General features: G+C 45.7%; 2 protein-coding genes across 8 annotated transcripts in view; one reads left to right on the plus strand and one right to left on the minus strand.

The window, feature by feature from the left end:
- The window catches only part of LOC118795534 (muscleblind-like protein 1), a 44,085-nt gene extending 35,347 nt beyond the window's left edge, over window positions 1-8,738 (minus strand). For 2 of the 7 annotated variants that reach the window (XM_036554100.1, XM_036554097.1), the window contains exons 1-3: window positions 8,610-8,738; window positions 7,683-7,756; window positions 5,415-5,621 (exon numbers count right to left, since the gene is read on the minus strand). The gene's annotated coding sequence lies outside the window, so the exon portion shown is untranslated. Of the gene's footprint in view, window positions 1-305; window positions 501-5,414; window positions 5,622-7,682; window positions 7,757-8,609 lie in introns of those variants that run through there. The other 5 variants (XM_036554101.1, XM_036554096.1, XM_036554099.1 and 2 more) reach the window with 3 other exon arrangements.
- The window catches only part of LOC118796098 (succinate receptor 1-like), a 29,396-nt gene extending 6,745 nt beyond the window's left edge, over window positions 1-22,651 (plus strand). Inside the window, exon 4 of the mRNA XM_036554929.1 lies at window positions 21,665-22,651. Coding sequence (XP_036410822.1) covers window positions 21,665-22,651 — 987 coding nt within the window. The remainder of the gene's footprint in view (window positions 1-21,664) is intronic.
- The last annotated feature ends 327 nt before the right edge of the window (window positions 22,652-22,978 follow it).

The following is a 22,978-nucleotide window of genomic DNA, read 5'->3' on the forward strand; positions in this document are numbered from 1 at the left end:
GGTAGCGCAACGAAGACATCACTCTGAGACCCTCCGTCGTCACCCCAGACTGTGGGATGGTGCGTGCGTTTGACACGACACTGTCAAATGCAGCTAACATGACCTCCAACTACCCCAAAAGAACACGCAGTCAAACACACAGACACATGTGCAGTCTTCCCATACTGCCTGAGCTATAGGAGTAGCAGTGCAAGACAGGGAGAGGGAGAGAGACAGAGGGAGAGAGACGGAGAGCGACAGAGAGAGGGAGAGGGAGACGGAGACAGAGAGCGGGGGAGAGAAAAGAAGAGAGAGTGAGCACTCACCTCTCACATCGTTTTTTCAGGCTGTGAGCGCGCGTGCGTGTGCGTGTCCGTGTGTGTGCGTGTCCGTGTGCGCGTGGGAGTGTGCTGGCGGCTCGGCTCGGGGCTCCGGGCGGATCATCCTCGGAGGAGCGGAGCGTCTCGCGGTCCTGCTGTCACACACAGAGCATTCCTCTCCACTGGAGTCACGCAGCTGCAGCCGGCAGTCTGGAGCGCAGCACTGCGCAGACCCCCGCAGACGCTCCGCCCCTCGCTCCCAGATCTCCCCGCCCACAAACCGGCCCCACCAGGAAAAGCTGGCGCCGTGCCAGCATGCCGGGTTTGTCAACTGTGTGTGTGTGTGTGCGAGAGAGAGAGAGAGAGAGAGAGAGAGAGAGAGACAGACAGACACAGGAAGAGAGGGAGAAGGAGAAAGAGGGAGAGAGGGAAGGAGAAAGAAAGCAAAAGGTAAACTGTGGAACAGAGAGAGAGAACAGAAAGAAAGAGAGAGGGAAGAGACAAGGGAAGCCAGCTCATGTAGATCCAGTTTTAAAAAAAAAAAGACAGGACTGTGATCATTATTTACACACTGACTTATTCATTCTGTGCTGCTCTGCTGGAGCTCATCAGTATACACACACACACACACACACACACACACACACGCACACACACACACACACACACACACACACACACACACACACACGCAGATTGCCTCAGTACCCCTGCTGCGCCACCCCTTCTCCAATTCCCTTTGGTTCAATCCGCTGGAACTGTAAAGCACAGAATAACCCCTGAACTGGCCACACAGGCAGGGACTCTTCCACCACTTTGTTCCAGAGGAAGCAGCACGAGGAGACGTGTGATCCCTGTACGCTGCAGCACAGAGTGAGCATTAACTCCAGAACCTCCATAAATACGATCCTGACACAGCAACTCCTAAATAAGCACCAGCCGCTCCCCACACGGCGAGCTCTGTCTGCAGCAAAAAATCTCAGACGGTGAATTAAAACCACGACGTGGCGCGGGACAGCACTGTCGCGTTAGTCACCCACACCCTGGGGGGGGGGGGGGGGGGGACCTGGGGGTGCAGTGGGCTTGTTAAAATCACCGGTCCTCACGCCCCGGTCTACCTACAAACCCATGGAGAGTGTCTGGAGCCTGAAAGGGACAGTCTGCCGTTTACCCGAAATGTTCTTTACCTTACTGTCTGGATCACCCGTTCTCACTCAAAGTATTTGGCTAAGCTCCCCATTCCAAAAACATTTCCGCTGGTGAGCAGCTCCCCCCCCCAAAAAAAAACCCCCGTTCCCCCATCCCCATTTAACTTGGCACAGTTCACAGAAGCACTGGCAAGACAGAAAGAATATATAAGGGGTGTTTAAAAGCAGAGGCTATGCTATGCTAGCTGTGTTTTTCTATTTACCACCACGTAGTTCTATAGTGTATAGTTTTTTCTACAGTATATAGCTCAGATTTTGAAAATTTTGAAAACACCTTGTTATAGAGTGAAAGACCACATACAATGTCATCAGTCTGATTTAGATACAGTGGCCATACTGGGCTTTTTTTAAATAACTGAATGAAATGAAGGTCTGTGGCTTTTTACCTTTTGTACCCTCCATTCAATTGCCTTCTGGCCCCCCCAACTATCCTGCTGCGTTCCACTTTGAGAACCCCTATTATAGATGATTATCTGATGTGATCATTTTTCTAATTACAGACATGTTTTATATATATTCTTGTGTTTGAAAGTGGCATATAACAGAGACAGAAACCTGTATGAAGGAAACAAACTGACTATAAGAATAGCTTGCAGTGGGAGGAGAGGCAGGAATATCCCTGTAAATTGCTAGGTGAGAATTAAAAAGCTATTTTGAAGCCCCTCTATAGAAGCGTTCGCACGCACTGCAGAAGACCTAAACTCAGCATCCGGCCCGCCCTGATGATATCACAATAAGCCAGTAGAACCGTTCAACATGTGGTACCGAGGTCCAGAGGCTGTCATCAATCAAGGCATCAAGCGAAAAGGGGAAATAAAAACACATTGATATTAGCATCTCAATCTGTCTGTTGTGTAAAGACACACTAGATTCAAATACGCAGGACAAATTGTTTTTATTTCTTTTGGAAATACAGCTCTTAGTGCCCTGGGTCAGAAAGCTAAGAGGAAGCAAGGCTATGGAAACACCATGAGCCAAGAGACTTTAGAATCTGCAGGACAAGTCAGAATCAAGGCCTAGTGCTGGTGTGTGTGACTGCATGCTTTACCCTCTGTCTGTGACTGCATGTTTTACACTGTGTTTGTGACTGCATGCTTTACCCCGTGTCAGAGACTGCATGCTTTACCCTGTGTTAGAGACTGTATGCTTTACCCTGTGTCTGTAACTGTATGCTTTACCATGTGTTTTTTACTATTTGCTTTACCCTGTGTCTGTAACTGTATGCCTTACCATGTGTTTGTTACTAGTTGCTTTACCCCGTGTCTGTAACTGTATGCTTCATCTTGTGTCAAAGACTGTATGCTTTAGCCTGTGTCTGAGACTGCAGAGTGACTCAGATCACATTAGTGGGATCCTCAGATCTACTCAGGCTCTGCACTCTCACACAGCTGTGCGTCCACCTGCTTAATAGCACTGCTCCGCACACACAAGCCAGCCCTCGCTCTGCACCAGTGATAAGTCTGCTCCAATTTACACCATCAGGCCTAAATTCTGCGTGACTCTCTCCTCCACAGCAGCATCTAGCCCTGACGACAATCACCAGCCTCCCCTTCTCTCCCCTTCTCTCCCTCTTTCTCCCTTTCCCTCTCCCTCCTTCTCCATTAGGGCATTTTGGATTGTACTGGGATGACATGACTGTGAGTGCGCAGCTGTAATGTGATCGCCGAAGAGAGCCTGGCGCTTAGCGTCTCTCAGTGACGGAGCACATTGGTATCTGAGGGAGGATCTCAGAGTTTGGAAACCGGATGCAGCAATGCTCAAGAGAACTGCAGCAAGCAGGCACCGACCCTGATTGGCTCTAGAGGAGAGATCGGGTTTTTGCCCCGCCCACTCCCCCTGCCCTTTCTGCCCCTCCTTCCTGGAGACGGTAACTAATTGAAATCCCTCATGAGACCCTGAAAATAGCAGCCTTGTTTTGGTTGAGATCATTTAGCTGTTTTGCGACATGGCAGTGTGGCAGAGTAGTGATGTTGACTTGTAACCGAAGGGCCACAGGTAAATGGTCCTGTAAAATGGGAGATAACTCTCGAGTCAGGTTTGACAAGTTAACCTGTGGTAGGTCTTGAATAGTATTGTGCTAAGTGTTGTTAGTCTGGTCTGACACTGTTGCTCATTTAACTTCAGTGGATACACTTCTGTTCTTTTACGCTGGAGGTTTCTCTGGAAAAGAGCATCTGCTAAATGAATGTAATGTAATCTAACGCAATGTAAATCACTGGTCACGGTGACTATGTCACGTGCAGCCTGACTGATTCAGAACTCCACTTCATCTCAGTGCACTTTAGCCCACAGAACACTGTAAGCCCAAGTGAAACTGAGACGCAGCAATGGAATTTCCCCAACGTGAAAACAACACAGATCCAATCTAACGCCATCATGCAAATGCTTCAGTCCCTGCCCACCACCTCCTTACTGGACTCTCGCTCTCTCTTTCTCTCTCTCTCTCTCTTGCTTTCATTCTCTCTCTCTCTCTCTCTGTTCTAGGGGACAGGCCCCTTCTGCATTGATGCACGTCTGTTTGATAACTCTTCTGAGCGTGCACACAGGTGTTCACTTCCTGTGCTTGCACGCCGTCACGGGCGTTCTTCACCTTTCCAGGCAGGCCATGATACACAGGGCCTACATCGAGCAGGCCTCACGTCGGCGTGATCTTCTGAGCACGTTCAGAGGAAGAGCGGCTCTGAAATGTGAGCATGTTACCCTCCCCCCCACCACCACACAGCCTTCTGCTGATAATTCGTGTTTCGAAACCACAGCCACTGGGCTAACGAACTTTCACACTTTGAGTGATGCAGAACAGGAAGTGAGAACATGAAAGAATGCTCCACCGCGAGAGGAGTGAAATGAGGCCAACTGACCTGGTGTACGGTGACTGGTGCCTCTTTTACTATTGCCCTTCACCCCTCACCCTACCTCTTTCTCCCCTCGTTTTCATTACATTTATCTGTCTTTCCATTGTACTCCTTCTCTACCTCATCTCTCTTCTAGTTCTCTGCCTCAGAAAGGCAGCCATGATGTCGTCTCCTAACTGCCAGTATTCAGCTTTATAGTTAAACTATCCTTAAAAATAGCCAAAGTGGCGTGCATATTATAAATGGTTTATCTGAAAAAAAAAAACATTCATAATGTTCAAATGAATAAAAAAGGTCCACAACTCTCAAATCCAGAAGTGAAGGAAGCATAAGACAGCAAAAACGCAGAAACAGCCACCCTCAAATGGAAAGGAGTGGATCCGATCCAGAAGCAGGAAGAGGATCTCAGGGGTTCTAAAGAAGCCTTTGGCTGTGGCTATGCAGAATGTTCTGGAAGTTTCAGAAACACTCTTCACTGCGGCCAAGTCTCAAACCGATCTGCGCTCCTGACTGAGGAACGCTCACAGCTCAAATGTATGTAGATCTTCAGCAAGAGGTATATAAAGATCTATACAAAATGAATACACACTCCTAAATACGTTTACTTTGAACAAACGATATGTCCAAAGCAAACAGAAAACAAGCCCTGTGTCCAATACAGTGCAAAAGTCTTTAACTCTCTTTTTATGGAATTCCTTCATAAAAAAGTAAAATTTTGAAATGTGAATTTACACCTAATGTAAGTGAAAAAAAATCTTTCAACAGGAAAATACTTCAGGAAACATGATCTTAAGCATTCCTCTCTAACCCTAACCCTAACCCTGATCTTCTAAGGAGCACCTCACTTTAGTTAAGTAAAGCCTTCAGTGCTCTCATGGTTGACTCATAAACACCTAAAGCAGTCAATCAAACACTCTACAGCACCCTGACTCTTGATGGAGGAAAAGAATATATTTCAGTTCAGTTCACACACATTGAAGCACTAGCACCTGCACACACATATTCTCCTCTAAACAAAGAGAAGGACAGCCAGCAAGCGTCCGGAACCCCCTTACCTGCCTTTCCCTCCAGTGCTGACGAGACTCTCAAGGAGGCTGAGGGCGGCGCTGGGGTTCGAGTGCCGCGCACCTCGGTGCACTGTGGGTAGGTCACGCCCTCCTCCGTCTCAACGCTACTGCTCTGACAGCGCCCCCATCTGGAGATGCTGGGAGGAACGCCGCATGCCGCCCTCTCTGCAGGTCTCGGAGCAACGCACCGAATCGCTACAGTTTAAAAAAGAGGAAGCAGCACTTGTGACTATGTGACAGCCCTGTGGCATGCGGCCATGAAATGGGCGGAGTGTGTGTGTGTGTGTGTGTGTGTGTGTGTGTGTGTGTGTGTGTGTGTGGTGGGGGAGGGGGCTATCAGAAGCTTCGTGTTGCCAGGCATGCTGCACTATCACTGGGTTTGCATGTGTCAGCCCAGTGCCCGCCCCCCCAGCTCCCACTCTAATCTGAGGGCCTGCATCTGGCCCCGCCCGCCACCTCGTTCAAACTGTCATGAGTGCCCGTCACAGTGGCTGAAGCCGACCCGTGGCCTTCGCTCCCAGCAGCTTCCTTCCTCTGAGAGACGCCTGATTGACACTGTCTCCAATAACACTTCCCTGATCACATGGCGCCAGTAACACTGCCCCCAACAACGCTGTCTCCAACAGCAATACACAACAGCACTGTCCCCAACAGCACTGTCTGCAATAATACAACATCAATAAGACTGTCTCCAATAACGCTGCATCAATCAAACTGTCACAATAACACTGTCTCCAACAGCACTACACCAGTAACACTGCCCCAACAGCACTGTACGCAATAACACGACATCAATCACAATGTCTCTGATAACACTGCATCAATCAAACTGTCACAATAACACTGTCTCCAACAGGGGGACACCAATAACACTGCCCTCAACATACATCGCTGTCTGCTGTTACACCGGACCAGTAACACTGTCTCCATAAACACCGCCCTGGGAGAGAGAAGGAGACAGAGAGAGGGAGACAGAAAGACATACGGAGCCTCTAGCAGTGGATGAAGGCTATTTATCATATTAACATCTCATTTCAGAGAGGGAGACAGCAAGCCTCCACCAAGAAATTAAAATTTGATCATTTATGTAAAAAAAGAAATTCAGCCACTCAGAAAGGGGAGGGAGGGGGGAGCAAAGGAGAGTTTGCGCACACATACACGAGGACACATACATTTGGAGCAGCTTTTTAAATATCGGTCTTAAACAGTTTCCACATGGCTGACCTCAGCGAAAAGCCAGATGTTAGATCCACAGAGGTCAGGACACAAATGCTGCAGCATCTTTTCTGAACCAATAAGAAGAGAATGCAGCGTGACACGACAAACTATTTACCATCACCATGGTAACAAATTCCATTCCCTTAACCAAGGTGATCACGTGGGCGGCAGCTTGCACAAGTATCACCCAACTCTGTTCATTTCGCTCTCTCCCTTTCTCTCTCTCTGTGCTCTCTCAGTAAATGAAGAGAAAATGATGGACTTAATTACTAGAAACCATCAAATGCCTCCGATGGCATCTGTATGTGTGTGCGAGTGTGAATGTAGGAGTGTGCATGAGTGAGTGTGTGAGATTAATATCCTCGAGCAGTCCACGAAGATTAAATAACATATTATTAGCTCATCAGGAAGACAGAAAGCTCTACAAAATCTATTAAAATTTGATCCATTTTATTATAAGTCACTTACACTCAGAGGATACTATAACTCTGACAGAGACTCACACACCCATGATCTGAGAAGGGAGTGCTAAAACTGACCTCACTTGGACATAAATCACACAATTACACTACATTGCATTACACTATTGTCATTTAGCAGATGCTCTTATCCAGAGTGACTTGCATATATTACAGGTTTTACATGTTCCATTTATACAGCTGGATATTTGCTGAGGCAATTGTGGGTTAGGTACCCTGCCCAAGGGAGCAGTGGCAGTGCCCCAGTGGGGAACTGAAACAGCAACCTTTTGGCTAAGCCCTGCTCCTTACCATTATGCCATACCCCTTGCTATGCTGCTGCCATCACTGATGCTGGTCACTGACATGGGCGTCTAATTTTAATGCCATTCATTCGGAAATAAGCCCAGACCCCCACTGCCTTTGCAAAAAAGGGCTGTCAGCCTGTTGAAAGGAACTTAGAGGATTAAAAAAATGTAACACTGATTACAGGTTAAATGGAGACCTTTCAGCGAGACCCTCCGCCGGTGACTCAGTCAGTGAGAGTCACGACTCAGTGAGTCATAGAGAACGCTCCTACCTGAGCCGCCACTCCGCACACACGGGCGAACAATGACTCAAGGCCTGGACCTCCGGAACGAGTGATAGCTGCTTCTGTCGCAAACGCAGAGAGAGAGAGAGAGAGAAAGAGAGAGAGAGAGGGAGAGGGAGAGAGAGAGAGATTAATCCCGTATCACACCTTCCTCACGCCCGCGCCGCGTTTGGGGGCCGCAGCTGACGCCAAAGTCATTCAATGCGCAACAGCTGCTCATCAACCGCGAATCGTTTGCGGATAAAGCTGAAGCGAACTGCAATTACTGTCCCGTGCCACCAAACATCTACTAGAGACGAGTAGATATTTCACATCTGCCCGCCATCTATTGCATAATTGATCATTTCACAATCAGATAAGAAGGTCCCAACTGGGGCTTCCAGTGCTGGATGACAGATGGAGTTGCACAATGAAAGATAAACACCTCTCTGTGGCTCTGTCAACAGCCCTGCTCACAGACAGTCAGTGAGTTCGCCTCATCATTATTGTAACACACAGACAACCTGCCCCACAAACCGCCTTATCCAAGGTGACCTACACTCAACAGTTTAACATCCAGTACATTCTGGGACCTCGCATGCGGCCAGATATTTTTACTGGACCAACTGAGACGAGGAATCTTGGCCATAGATACAACGGCACCCAAAATGCAATCCCAGCACACCACCTTCTGTATCAGCGGCCTGTAAAACCACTTCTCAGCATAGCTGCCAACTTTTCACCTGGGAAAGATATCAACCCCCCCACAACACACACAATCACACTCATAACCTTCCATACACACACACTCACTCACACACTCACCCAGACACTCACAAACATACACTCACACACTTACTCACATACATACCCACACACACTCACATGCGTATACACACACAAACACACACGCACGTGTACGCACACAAGCCCTACCTATGGCGTGGCACTCTGCTGGGCTCCAGAGGGAGATCTGAAGGAGACGGGCCTGTTTCAGCAGTCCCACTATTGCCAGGAGCCGAAATAATATTCCTGCCCTTTTAAGGCACCGTCAACTCTGCTGGCACGTCAGGCCAGGGAGAGAGGGAGAGAGGGAGAGAGGGAGAGAGAGGGAGAGAGAGGGAAAGAGGGAGAGAGAGGGCGAGAGGGAGAGAGAGGGAAAGAGGGAGAGACCGAGAGAGAGGGAGAGAGGGAGAGAGAGGGAGGGACTGAGAGAGAGGGAGAGAGGGAGAGAGAGGGAGAGAGAGGGAGGGACTGAGAGAGAGGGAGAGAGGGAGAGAGAGGGAGAGAGAGGGAAAGAGGGAGAGGGCGAGAGGGAGAGAGAGGGAAAGAGGGAGAGAGAGGGCGAGAGGGAGAGAGGGAAAGAGGGAGAGACTGAGAGAGAGGGAGAGAGGGAGAGAGAGGGAGGGACTGAGAGAGAGGGAGAGAGGGAGAGAGAGGGAGAGAGAGGGAGAGACTGAGAGAGCGGGAGAGACTGGGAGAGAGAGACAGATTGACTTTCCTTAAAAGCAGCCAAAAAGAATGCAAATTAACAGGAGAAATTGTTTGAAATTGAAAACATTTCAAACAAAGGAAGGCCACAAAAAACCCTAACGAAACAAAACCGCATATTCAGATTCAACAAGCTCCTGATACACTCCCACTCACTCCCATTACTGAAATCCTCATAATCTAAAAGTATGTCCCTCATCAGCATCATTATCAGAGACAGAGAGAGGGAGGGAGGGAGAGAAAGAGAAGGGCAAGGAGACAGACCAGCTGTGTCAGTAATGGATTGTGTCTGGGACCAGGCGCTTGAATTGGGCTTGATCTAATTAGCAGTTAAAGACGGCGCTGACCAGCCAGTTCACCACACTGGTTCTGACAAGACAAAGCAGACAAATCATCCAGCAACTGTACAATAAAGAGACAAAGCCCAGCACTGCGGGCTGGACCGAGATTTGCTGGCCAACCGGCAACGGGACATCATATTCACTGGCAACAGAGGGAATAATTTATAAGCTTGCACTGTCACCTTTCACAGAGAAGATTGACCTTGGGCGTCTATAAACAGGGATATGCCACCCCTCACCTGACTTCCTGTCTCAGCCGCAGAGGGTTCCAACAAAAGCCTTCCTGTCAGCCGCCCAGATTCACAGCCAAGCCCTGAAGATAGCAGCACTCCTCAGAAATCTGAAAATAAAAACACTTACAGGCCTAGAATTCATTTCCGAGAGAAATTAAAAAGATTTGTTTTAAACAGGTCTGGACTTCGGACGTAACTGCCAGCCGCCATGTCTTCCAGGGGTGTGCTGGCAGCGTTGAGGTGGCGATGACAGAGGATAACCGGATTAGACAGTGTAAAACTGCGGAACCATTAAATCTGCCACACGCGCGCCCGCACACGTCAGCGGGCTGTCTCTTTAACCAGGAGCCGCTCGCTAACTCGAGATGCTCTGGCGCTTCATGTGTCACTATGCGGCTCATGCGGCAAGGTGTGTCACATGGGACACGTGTCACATGTTTCCCTCTACCTTTTGGTGACGAAGACACAAACGGCAGCTCCATGTTTCCCGTGTGCTTCACTTTTCAGGCTTTGTCTGCCCGGTACTTTTTTAGCTATGAAAAAAGAGATGATAGACAACGTGCCCTTTGGGCAGGGAGTGAAGCATCCTCGCAGATTTTTTTTGACCTCTGTCACTCCCATCATGGCACTGAAGCAAAATAGCAACGACGGACCTCGGGTAAACTGATCACCAGCATAACATCACATAGACGTTTCCACTCACTCCGGCTGGCCTTGCTTCTCTTCAGTTTAAAGATGCACGCTCTGAAAGCACTCATCTCAAACCACTGAGTGAATCCCAGCCTCCCTGCACCCAACACACAACACAGCAGCTCTGCATAGTTGCGCAACAGCGCTGACCAGCAATCTGATTCACCCATGCCCCTCCGCATTACTTGGTGTGCAAGTGCCTTGCAACAGCGCCGCAGCAGGGAATCGAACCTGCTAAGGTACAAGTCATGCTCCTTACCACAATGCCACACTGCCGCCTGGACCCAATGCACAATATAGCAAGTTTGCACAGCTGCACAAGGGCAGTGACCCACAGTCTGATTAACACTTGCGCTTCCACGTTACCTGGTGGGTGGCGAGCGTCCCATCAGGCCTCACTCCTCCGGGGAGCATTCTGTAAACCCCACGATTCAGATGGCGCCCTCCGGTCGCGTGTGGCACGGGTGGACATTTCAAACAGCGGGCGTGGGGGGGGGATGGGGGGGGCATGTCACGTGTTTCACGTGTTTTCACTCTGTGAATAAATGATACCATTTCAAAGGCATCTCAGATGAAAAGCAGCAGCCGTCGAGGAGCGGGGAGTGCCTAAACCTGGTTTTTTACGTGACACCGGGACATCAGAGGCTGGTGCTTCGCTGCATTACAAAGCTGTCAATCATCCCCCCCCCCCCCGCCCCACCCTCGCTGTTACATTACTGCTGCTTCTCTCTCTTGAAACAAATGAAGAAAAGTGCAGCTGAAATTCCCTGGAGTTCAGCATCACTGACTGATACAGACAGCCTGTCGATAAAGGACCAGCAAGGCCAGGTCCAGCATCAGCCGAATAAAGAGCGCAAAAAAGAAACAGACGGAGAGAGAAATGAAGAGGCAGGGTGCGAGGGGGGGGGCAAGAAAGAGGCAGAATATAAAAAATAAGAGAGAGAAGACAGAGTTTCACTCAGAACAAAAGGCAGTGGAAGTCCGTTTTATCTGATGGTGTGGAGTTCGCCTTGACCACCCACCTGCCTATCAAGTAAAAACACCAAGGAGTCACGGCTTCTGTGTGCTTTTACCTTTTCACTTAGGTGCAGTGCTGTTTATACACAAACAACTCCCATGTGTCTGCCTGCCTTTCTGTAAAACAGACTGTGTGTGTGTGTGTGCATGTGTGTGTGTGTGTGTGTGTGCGTGTGTGTTTGTTTCTGTATAAGTGTGAATATGTATAAGCTTGTGTTTGTGTGTTTGTGTGTATGTATGTGTGTTTGTGTGTTTGTGCCTTTGTATAAATGTGTGTATGTGTTTCTGTACAACTGTGAATGTGTATGAGCACATTTTGGGTGTGTGTGTGTGTGTGTGTGTGTGTGTCCATTCTGGGAGATTTGAATAAGCCAAATGAGCTAACGCAACACAGACAACCACATTTCTAATCAGAACGGTTTCTGTCCACGGCTTCGCTTTGTTCAACAAAGCGTTCATTTACATCTCTGACCGGTCCCTCCAGTAAGACCCTGACAACCAACAAAAGAGAGGAGCCGTCACCGCTATTACTGAAGAACACGCTCAGCTGGGATCTGTCTTCCCCATCAGCATTGCTTTGCTGAAACACAAAATCACGGCAATTTAATCTTCCCATGTTTCCCTTGCCGATTGAGAACATTTCCCTTTAAAGGGAAACGCACCCATGGCCGATCTCACATGGTACCACACTGACCCAATTACGGTCATCTTGCACCAATGATAGAGGGAGAAGACACAGCGGAACTCATAAAGCGTAGCTTCACATGCAAGCAATCTACACTCAATGCAGTCCATCCACAAACCAAATGAGTCACCCAGATTGTTTTGGATGGGGGATGTAGAGGATGGAGAGGGGTTGTTAAAGGCCATGCCTGTCATTGATTCAGGCCTAAACCTATCAGCTTGTCCTAGATCAGGTGTAATCAGGGTCTGGAATATCCCCACGGACTGCAGCCTATAATTTAATGAGGTTGAAAAATTACCAATGCGGCACATGGCCTATTTTAGCCCTCTCTCCTGTGGTGGAACCGAAGACTTCAATCTCACAGTTCCGCACTGTTTACTTCAGCAGAGTTTGGCTCCGTGGGAGTGTGTAAACACACACACACACACACACACACACACACAGTGACGAGTCATAGAATGCAAGGGGCTCTGCAGTTCTCACTGGCGATTTAGAGAGCAACCCACATGTTTGTGAAGTCTGCCTTCATACTGTGCTCTAAATCAACCGATAAGAAGAAGGACTGCCGTCGGATATCACAGCTCAACACAAAGCTCGGCTCATCCAGCTCAGAGAGCAACGTGACTGCCCAAACACAAACACCAAACGCTGGTCACCCCTATCACAGACTAAAGCCTGGCCTAGCCAAATACTGCTATTGTAGATAATTAGCAGTCACTATGTGTACATTAGCGCAATGTAATATTGATACTTTTATGATCATGCTAACACAACGTGTACCACAAAAACTGTTACGGTTGCATGTCCACATCTGCGCACTGTATTACAACTTGGCTTTTTATCTCAGATGTGTTATTTGCTATTCTGTACCTGTGTCCTTGTGCTTACTGCAACTGAGGCATGTGCTTTATGTATCATGCCACAGTAGCCTTGAGAGTCGCTTTTGATAAGAGCGTCTGCCGAACAGATAAATGAAATAAAACACCGCCTCACAGTAGTGTTTCTTACTGATGATTCACAATCCGCTGCCCTAAAAAAGCCTATCAGCTCACACAGGGATCAGGTGGCGATCTAGAAACAAAGATGAAAACGTTGAGGAGTAAAATCCAAATCTTTTCAAAAAGTCAAAAAAGTTTGGTAAATGGATATAGTTCGTATTTTGACATGTTTTTGGTAGGATTAGCCTACTAGCTATTTCGATAATTTTTTTCATCACAGCTAGGTTTGGGATGAATGACTGCAAGGATACAATGTCCTTTGAAATTAATGTTGATAGGCCAAGTAACACATCTAATTTGATTTGATTTGTTAAAATGATTTGCTTAATTCTGTTATTATAGCACAACGCATCATCTGTGCTACTTCACATGGCTATCATTGTACACGGTATCTTGAGTTGATGCTTTTGACTTGACACAATTTTCATGCAAGCACATCATATGAAAACTCTGGATTTTTGCAAGTTTGAATTTATTGGCCAATTTGAACCTTTTGTGCACTCAGAATAAACACTGATTAAATTCCATGATTTAAAAAAAAAACAAATATCCTTTGCCCTAAACACAAATTACAGCATTTGTTTATTGTGGTGGAATGTTTGTTTGAGATGAGAACTGACTGTTAGACCTACTACTTTCCTCACCTCATGATAAACTAGTTATAATCACAAGAATAAAAACCATTCAAGGAACTGAATTAAAAGAATGAAACAAGAGTTTTATTTCTAAAGAAGTAGGAGTACAGTAAAGCACGGAACACTACAGTCCAAGGCTGTGAATTCAGAACATCCACTGGAACAATCAAGTCTGTCAATAATATGTGTAAAACTGAGTTTATGAAGCAAATCATTTTGAATTTGATGTATTAAAATGCACTGTTCTCCTCATAAGTGAAACAGGAGCACCTCGCCATTCAGTGAGCCGGCACTGGTGATGTCATCCAAAGTCCAGCGTGTTGATCGTTCGGACTGTTATTTCGGTCATTGGCAGGGCCGTGTAAACAGATCAGGGGTGAGCACCAGCCGAAGAATTCCACCCCCAGAGCCAGCACCAGCAAGGCCAGCCAAGGAGGGTTTCTCCACAGGTCCCCGCTCCTGCCCCCCAAAAATTATTTACTTCTGCCAGAGAATTATATTTTCCCACAATCCATTGTGTCTGTTTTAATATCACACCCCTTGAGATGAGAAGTGACCAGCAAATGGGGCAAGTGTTACTTACAGCTCGGAGTGCCCAGGCTGTGCCCCCCGTGGGCGGGGGGTGAGAGATGGGCTCGGACTCTAGGCGCTATTTTTAGATTTTATAAGCATGCTTAAATTCCATCCTGGACGCATTTGGATATCAGTATCAAACAGGAGAAGAACTGCTTACTGTCAGCGTCGGAGGGGTGGACAAACATCAAGTAAGAAAACACTTGTAATATCTATTCTCATCAAACGAATCATCGATTCACCAAACAGGCCATCGCAAAGAGCGTTGAAAAAGTGTGCAGGCCAGAAAATCCGGGAATGGGAAAGATTTTCCAAAGTGTTGCCCTTTCATTTTACATTTTTCACTTTTCTAGCTGACACGCTTATTAACGTAGGGTGACTTATTAGAGTCAGAGAGGCAGAGCTGGTTGCCAAAGGCTACAACAGCATCAGCCCATGTGGGATGGCAATTAACTTCCATTAGTCTTTGGAATGTGTCACACAGGTAAGGTGACATCACCGTGACAAGCATGGGTGGTGGTCAAATTATCTCACCAGTGTCGTGCGGAGAAGCAGAGATGGAGTAAGACAGCAAGTTCATAATTATGAGCACTGTCCCACTGACAAACTACCACACAGATATACACTCGATCACACAGACACTCAGAAAACACACACACACACGCACACACACACAGGGTGAGGCAGAGCACTGAAGACCTGGAGGTGGCCCAGCAGAGGAGTGGCCATCACTGGAAACTTGAAACGGGAGACTCACCAGTGGCTCTCTCTGAGGTCACATGCAGCCTGTATGGGGCATCAGTGACTCACCGTAGTTTCCCCCAAAGGTTCTGACATCAATCGGGAAGGGAGCAGCAGGTAAACATGGTCAAAAGCTATCGCAATGTCACCACAGTTTAAGAAAAAACACACAATTACGTGCAGCCACTAAAAGCCTCGGTAAAGGTCAAAGGGCTTCCTTATGCATTGTGCCCTGCAGCATGTCTCTGAATCAGAGAAGATCACTCAATCCCTCCCACTCGCTCACTCCCTGCACTCCTGCTCCCTCACATCAGCTGGGATACTTCACCTTTGACCCTGCCTCTGCCTCTGTTCCCTCCCTTGCTGCAAACCTGAAGGAATGAGCAGGAGAAAAAGTAGAAGAACAAGGCAGTATGGTGTCTCATACTGCCCTCTGTTGGCCACAAAAGGCTTTGCAGAGGACCAATGAACAAGTTTCTCTAGCACGGGTTAGCTATATTAAATCAGCAAGGACAGTCATCAGTTGTCCTCCTTTTGTTTTATATTTACATTGTAAGTGATTCCTTTATATTGCATTCTCGCTTCCATTATATTCTTCAGCTAAGGTTAAAAAAGTCGGGAATAGACAGATGACTTGAAATGATGTTCATATTCATATATTGAAATAATGGCGTTTAAACTGGTAACATATTTGAATTACTTTGACTGATAACGCTCTCTACATTAAATTTTTTGGTTTAGACGATCTCACTCAACTGAGTCACTCTGACTGAAGAGTGAGATGATGCGATCGGTGTTTGCTATACCACATTACCCGCATTGTGTTTGCAGCGAACTCCTTCCTGCGCGGCAGCTGTACAGCATCGCGGAGAAAGAGCAAGAGGGTTGTGTCTGAGAGAAAGGGTTACAAAAAGCATACTGATCTAATTCAGTTAAAAACTTCGACGATGCCTAATTAACAGTGCTGCGATCTTATAGTACCATTTGCAAAATACCTTGGTGGACAGTTCAGTGTATTCTGTGCAAAAAACCGACTTTGGTCAAATGAGCTAAACACGCGCAGAACGACAGACGCCTTAATTAGTATGCCGCAGTGTATTTTAGTTTAACTACTTAAATGGTACAGTGATAATACATAAAAAACTACGGAAAACTTTTAATCAGAAGCACTGTGGAAATGAAGAAACTATCTTACATTCGAACCGCTCACATAACTTCATTTTCCTGCCACATAATTCATTGATTCAACCGCATATTCATTGATATTAGTAAATAATATTTTTAGTGAATGCATTTCTTAATTGCTTGATTTTGTGGTAGTCTTACATTCTTTAATTACCACCCTCTCTTTGTGCTCCTCTGTTACTGTCTATATCAAGCACAGCTTAGAGGAGCTGCCTAAAGGCCGTCGTCATTCCAACTCAAATGAACTGCGTGACGACCAATGGCCACTAGAAGGCAGGTATGTGTTTTCGATAGGGAAACAAACTCAGAAGGCAAAGGAATGGGACCTGGAAGGTACAGTACTTCACAACTGTTGCAATGCGTTGCTCCATGCTAAATTACAGCACTTTACCAGGAAACCAGTTGTGGTCTAACCAACCCTCTCAGGTCAAGTGTAGTGCATATGACATCATAAATGTGCAAAACAAGCTGCCCAACAAAACTGGTGTGACTAAATGGGAATTTATTTTTAAGCAAAAATAATCTTAGTACATCATTTCTTTCCAACAATATACATGCATGTGTGCATATGTTTACGTGGGTATGACTGCATGGGTATGTGTATGTCCGTGTGTGTGAGTATGCGTGTGTGTGTGGGCACTTTGAGGCCTTCACAACCACCACAAGTTACCATATCTCCCTTCTGTGGGATTTACTTAAAAGGGAACTTGTATGTCATGATGTTCAGTATGAGTGATCAAGCATCAGAAGAAGAAAATTTGCACTATTCCAACTAACAGTTTTGTTTTCCAGCAACACACACCATTACACTAAGAGCGGATCGTGGCTAAGGGGCTATGTGGATCGTGTGTCCTCTCATGAGACAGACTCTCCATTGCTTTCTATTTCAGGTACGTTTGAGGTAGCTGTAGGGGGAGCTGTAGGTGAGTGGCCTGACCTCACATCCATACGAAGAAGCCAGGATGACCCCTCTCAGAATGCCCCCCAAGGTCCAGATTAATCATAACTACAGCGTGCTTTTCCCCCTTACCTTGGGTGACATCGTTCACAAAACACAGTGAAAAGAAGCAGCGTAACTAACGGTTCTGTGCTATCACTGTCGTCATGGAAATCTAGCTGAATCAAACAAATCCCCCACACACTGTACTTAATGAGATGCATGCAGAGGCTCAAATACAGCCCTATTATACGTGCTGAGCTCACGTGAAAAGGCCAATGAAATGAATCGCGTATCAAGAATTGATTTGATCCAGGGTACGTTACTGAGCAGAGGAAATTGGATAAAAACAGATTAATGTTCTGTGCTTTTATGTCTGATTCAAAGTTGTTCTGCCTCATTTTTTTGTTTATAAATCACATTCATGGTTAATATCCAGCACAGCAAGGTGATGCTGTAGCTTGAGTGTGTACAGGTTTAATTTATGACAGCAATATGCCTTCAGCTATAAAGTAATACATATTAGAATACAAAGTATTATTTTAAAATAGAGGACATACAGAAATGGATTTTAAATCATGTAACATACTGCTTGCTGCATATTTCATTTGTGTAATTCCCCATGTACATTCTTTCATTGTGATATAGTTAGATCAGTCAATAATGCCCTGGGGAGTTTTTTTCCTGCTTTTCTTTTAGTATTGTTTTTTGGCAGTGGCTAATAATATGAGAATAGAGGGATCTCCAAAGAGGGAAAGTGACGGTGAGGGGATGCTGTGACCCAAAATGGTGGATATTTTATTTCTGACTTCAAAGACATTATTTTATGTATCATATATGTGAGAATTACAGAATGCTGCATGGATCCTGTCCATAAATAAAAACAAAGTTTTCAGATATATCTTGCGATACAGATGTACAATAAAAAGAAATCAAAAGAATTATCCATAAAGAAAGCATACTCTTTATTGGATCATTCACACATAAAATACATTTTTCTCTATCCAAGGATTTGTAATTATACTAAGTAACTTCAAAAATTTCAAAAAATGAAAAACCATTCAAGTCTGTATGTCATCTTGCCAAACACTAGGTTTTAAGTCAAAGGACAGCAAAACACAAAGAGAATTTCATTTATGATTCCCCAGACTACCTAAGGAGTGCAACCGTTCTTATTCTGGGATTGAAGTAAACCTGCTGGTTTCTAGAGTCTAGGGCTGAGTACCTGGTCTTTCCTGTGCACAGAATGACCTTTGACTCCTCATTAGGGTGGGGGGGGGATATAGGGTTCAGGGGTGTAATTATGTTTAATAAGAGCACATGTGCAGAGTTTGTGATACACAGCATATAAACTTTTGACCTCATTGGCTCCACATTGAGATTTGGTCTTGTAAACATGCTATAAATATAGACGTGTTTCACTAAAGATTGCTAGAAGTCCTCTTGCCCAGGGGAGGTTGTGAGTCCGAATCAAATACCCTTTTTGTGAGGTAGTCCTCTGGTATGTCAGTCAGTTGCTCTAAAGCTGTATTGTGCTTGCAAGGTTGTCATGCTGTGGCGCTGAGGTTATAAATAGCACATTCTCGAGAGGAGCACAGAGCCATTTCTTGTATATAAGAGTTTTCACCAGAAATGGCTAAAATAAATCATGAGCAAAGATCTGCAAAAACACATACTGCTGTTAAACATGTCTGTTTAAGCCAGCTGTCATTATTGAAACCAGAGGGAGATAGAAGCAGCAACACCTAAATGTGTGTGATGTCACGGTTTGTGTGTACCTGATGTGTGCAATCACATGATTGTGTTGGTCAAATTATCACAACTAGCACACTTACCAGTCCTCTGTCAGTCCTGACTCATTCTGTCAGGCTTTCTTATATGTGATGACATCTCCTTAGCTGAGAGGCATGTAAGCATGGACTGCAAGAAGGATAATTGTTTGTTGTCCTACACCGAAAAGACCAATCGTTGTTTTTAATTGCTCTGCCTCTCTGCATACTTTAACTCACTTTATAGCACAGTTGCTAGTAGTTGTGCTGTCAGGCCTGTACCATGGTTGATGATAGAGGGCTCATCTGTTGTGGTGTTTTCAGTGGCTTTTGCAGGTGAAACAGGGTTTGGCTGTAGTGCCAACAGGGTCAGTGGTTCAGAAGGAGTAGGTGCACTGCGGTCAGAGGCTGTATCTTGTAGAGTGACGTCAGAGGTGATGGGAGACAATTTAGCAACAGATTGGGCAGAGTCTTGCTTTGGTGTCACCGACAGATGGATAATCCTCGTTGAAACGGAAGGGTTTTCTATTTCCGATGCACTGCTGCTCCATTGGCTTTAACTAAAGATAAAATATCATTCTTGTCGACAGCATCACTTTCGTTTTCATGGAGAAGCTGTGCTAAAAATATCATAGCTATGATAAAAAAACAGTCCTAGGTTATCAGTTTGAAACTGAGCTAACTTAGATCATAACTGCTCTCTATATAGATATGTTGAGCAGAGGTCTTTATCGAGGGTGACATCTATTTAAGCAGCTGTATACAATATTTATTTTATATGAAGTGCTTTGCTGAAGGGTACAAAGGCCCCAACTGTGAAATGAATCCATAAACTCTGGATTACAAGACCATTCTTAACCACGATACCACACAGCACTGACCCAACAGCAGGTCTGCTCAAACTATATGACACCAGATGGAACTGTTTTCCCATCCAAAATTATGCATACAATTATTTTGATCATTGATGACCTTTCTACCGTCTCCTCTTCAACTAATTAGTTATACATGTTATATATACTGCGCATAGCAGTATGTATAATGTCTACAACACGGCTCCTACTGGCCTCTGTCAAAGGCCTGACCTCTGGACTTAAACCTCTGAGCCTCTACAACGTGTGATGACTCATTATTACATTATTGACATTTTAGCAGACACTCTTATCCAGAGCAACTTACATAGATACAACTTACATAGGTTTTCCACGTTTTCCATTTATACAGCTGGATATTTACTGAGGCAATTAGGAGTTAAGTACCTTGCCAATGGGAACAACAGCAGTGCCCTGGCGGGGCCTCGAACCAGCAACCTTTCAGTTACAAGCCCTGCTCCTTACCACTACTGCAACATGGCCACCCTTGTTCACTATGCTCTGGTTCTAAGGAATGGGCCCACCTTTATTCACCCATTAATACTTACTTCTGCTGATGACTGTGGCTAATTCTGGGCTGGGGGGGTGAGAAAAAAAGAAACCTGGTTTGTCACTTCCTCTTATAAGAGTGCAGTACTATCTACATATACTTAAGGAAGCTTCACAGTGTGCTGGATCTGCGATATCAAGACGGCTGAGCACTGCCTCATATATCAACATAGTCTGCACCATGGTAAGTCAAACTGCGTTTTTATGGCAAACTGAAAATTAGACTTCAATTTTCTGTCCTTAGACAATATAATAATTATAAGCCAATGTATGCTACAGTATGAACTACAAATAGTGTTTTCATTATTTTAATATTGTCAAAATATGTAACTGTAGCGTAATATGTCACTTTCAGATATTCAGTTTTTTACATACATCATGGAATGTATACAATTTTCAATTCAGTTATATATGCATATGACCACAAGCATTTAAATAGCCATAACTGATTGTCTAATATGTGAAAGATATTTCGGACATATTTTTTATATTCCTACCTGTAGTTTTATTTTATTTTTATCTATTACTTTTTGATATGTTTAAGAAATGTAATATTTCTGGAAATAACTTAAACAATCAATGATGACTACAGTGATAGTGGGATAATCATAATAGCTGCAATAATGTGATATGTGACATTTTTGCCAAATGAAGTGTTATAATTGGTAATAATGGTAATAATTGGTAATACAATTGGTGATCACTAACAGACTTTAAACAGGGTAATATTGTCCATGTGTCTCTCAGCAGGTTAGTGTCCCACAGAGCAGAAAGTGTGGACAGAAAGTGTAGGAGAATAGTCTATAACACTGCCATGTGTAAACAAATTGTGGAAGAATAGTGCGTAACATCAGCAGGTACTAGTAGAACGTCTGCAGTAACAGTTCTTGATGCCGGCAGGGGATAACAGGAGGTGTGCGAGAACAGTCTTTAACACTGGCAGTTGTGAGCAGTTAATGAGAAGTGAACAGAGCATGTTGTGTAATGGAATCTGTGAGGCAAGTAGCTATGTGGTTCTGTGACTGCAAAAAAGTTTCATTTCCTTGACCTACACTTTTATTCACCATTAGATTCTCACTGAAGAAATTACTTCAAATTCAGTTCAGGTATGTGAGGAAAACCAGTCTTCATCCGCCAATTCCAGTTTAGTTTCTTGCGATTGTCAAACCTGAGTTTTCATGTGGCAGTTCCTTGCCCAGTGGTTTGATTGCAGAGGTCTTGTATCTTATAAAAATAAAGGTGAGGCTTCTCTCTGTGTATCTCTCTTTCTCCCAGGCCTTAAACTGTACAGAGCTTGATGACCTGCTGCAGATGTATTACCTGCCAACCATGTACAGCCTGGAATTCTGCCTGGGTTTCCTGGGCAATCTGTTGGTCATCCTGGGCTACGTCTTCTGTCTGAAGGAATGGAAGAGCATCAACGTGTACCTGTTCAACCTGGCCGTGTCTGACCTCATCTTCCTGTGCACACTGCCCCGCCTTGCCAACTCTTACGCCACCCGCCGCAAGGAGACCTCGCCCTTCTTCTGCATCACCAACAGGTACATCCTCCACGTCAACCTGTACTCCAGCATCCTCTTCATGGTGTTGGTCAGCGTGGACCGCCTGCTGCTGCTCCAGAACCCGTACCGCCAGAACGTCCTCCTGAGGCGCGGCTCGGCCATCGTGGTGTCTGCGCTCACCTGGGTCGTCGTCAACGCCCAGATTGTCCCGCTCATCGTCTTCATCATCCAGGACCTGAAAAACAACAACTGGACCCAGTGCCACGATTTCGGGAGCCTGTCGGTCTCAGATGGCGAAGACCACCTGGCCTACAGCCTGGTCCTCACGTCGACCGGCTACGTCCTTCCCCTGCTGGCCCTCTTCCTGGCATCCTGGCGCATCACGCACACCCTGAAGGCGCAGGAGGGCTCCTTCCCCAACCGGGCCGCCGACTTCAGCCGGCCCCTGTGCCTGGTGGCGGCCACAGCGGCCATGTTCTTCGCGCTGTACACACCGTACCACGTGATGAGGAATGTGTACATCTCCTCGCGGCTGTCCGAGGACAAGATGCCGGAGGAGCAGAAGGCCTGCATCACCAGCATCTACATCATTACGCGCCCCATTGCCTTCGCCCACAGCGTCGTCAACCCCATCTTCTACTTCCTCATCGGGGACCAGTTCAGAGAGCTTCTGCTGGCCAGGGTGAGGGCGCTGTACCACAGACATAGCCAGCAGACTCAGTCACTGGAACGTCAGAGCACAGAACCCTCACTGATATAGAATAAATATAGACAATATGGTATAAATCAGTGCAAAACTGTATTTTCTCTCATTGTTATATATGTATTTTGACATAAAAAAGTCATTTCTGAAGAAGTACCTGTGTTACCTGTAGCCTGTGTTAAAAACATTCCCTAGTTTTTTGCACATTACTTGACTTGTGAATTCCCAATTATTTGTATTTGTATTACTGATGTAATTGCATGTACAGTATTATTATACAGTGTATCATATGTGATTATTATATTGTTAGAAGGGAAGAGGGAGGTTTTGAGATGGGTTTGGATTTCCTTTTGTCAGTTTTATCAGCGGTCATAGGAACTGGAA

The sequence above is a fragment of the Megalops cyprinoides genome, chromosome 20 (genome assembly GCF_013368585.1).
Source record: "Megalops cyprinoides isolate fMegCyp1 chromosome 20, fMegCyp1.pri, whole genome shotgun sequence".
Lineage (NCBI taxonomy): Eukaryota > Metazoa > Chordata > Actinopteri > Elopiformes > Megalopidae > Megalops > Megalops cyprinoides.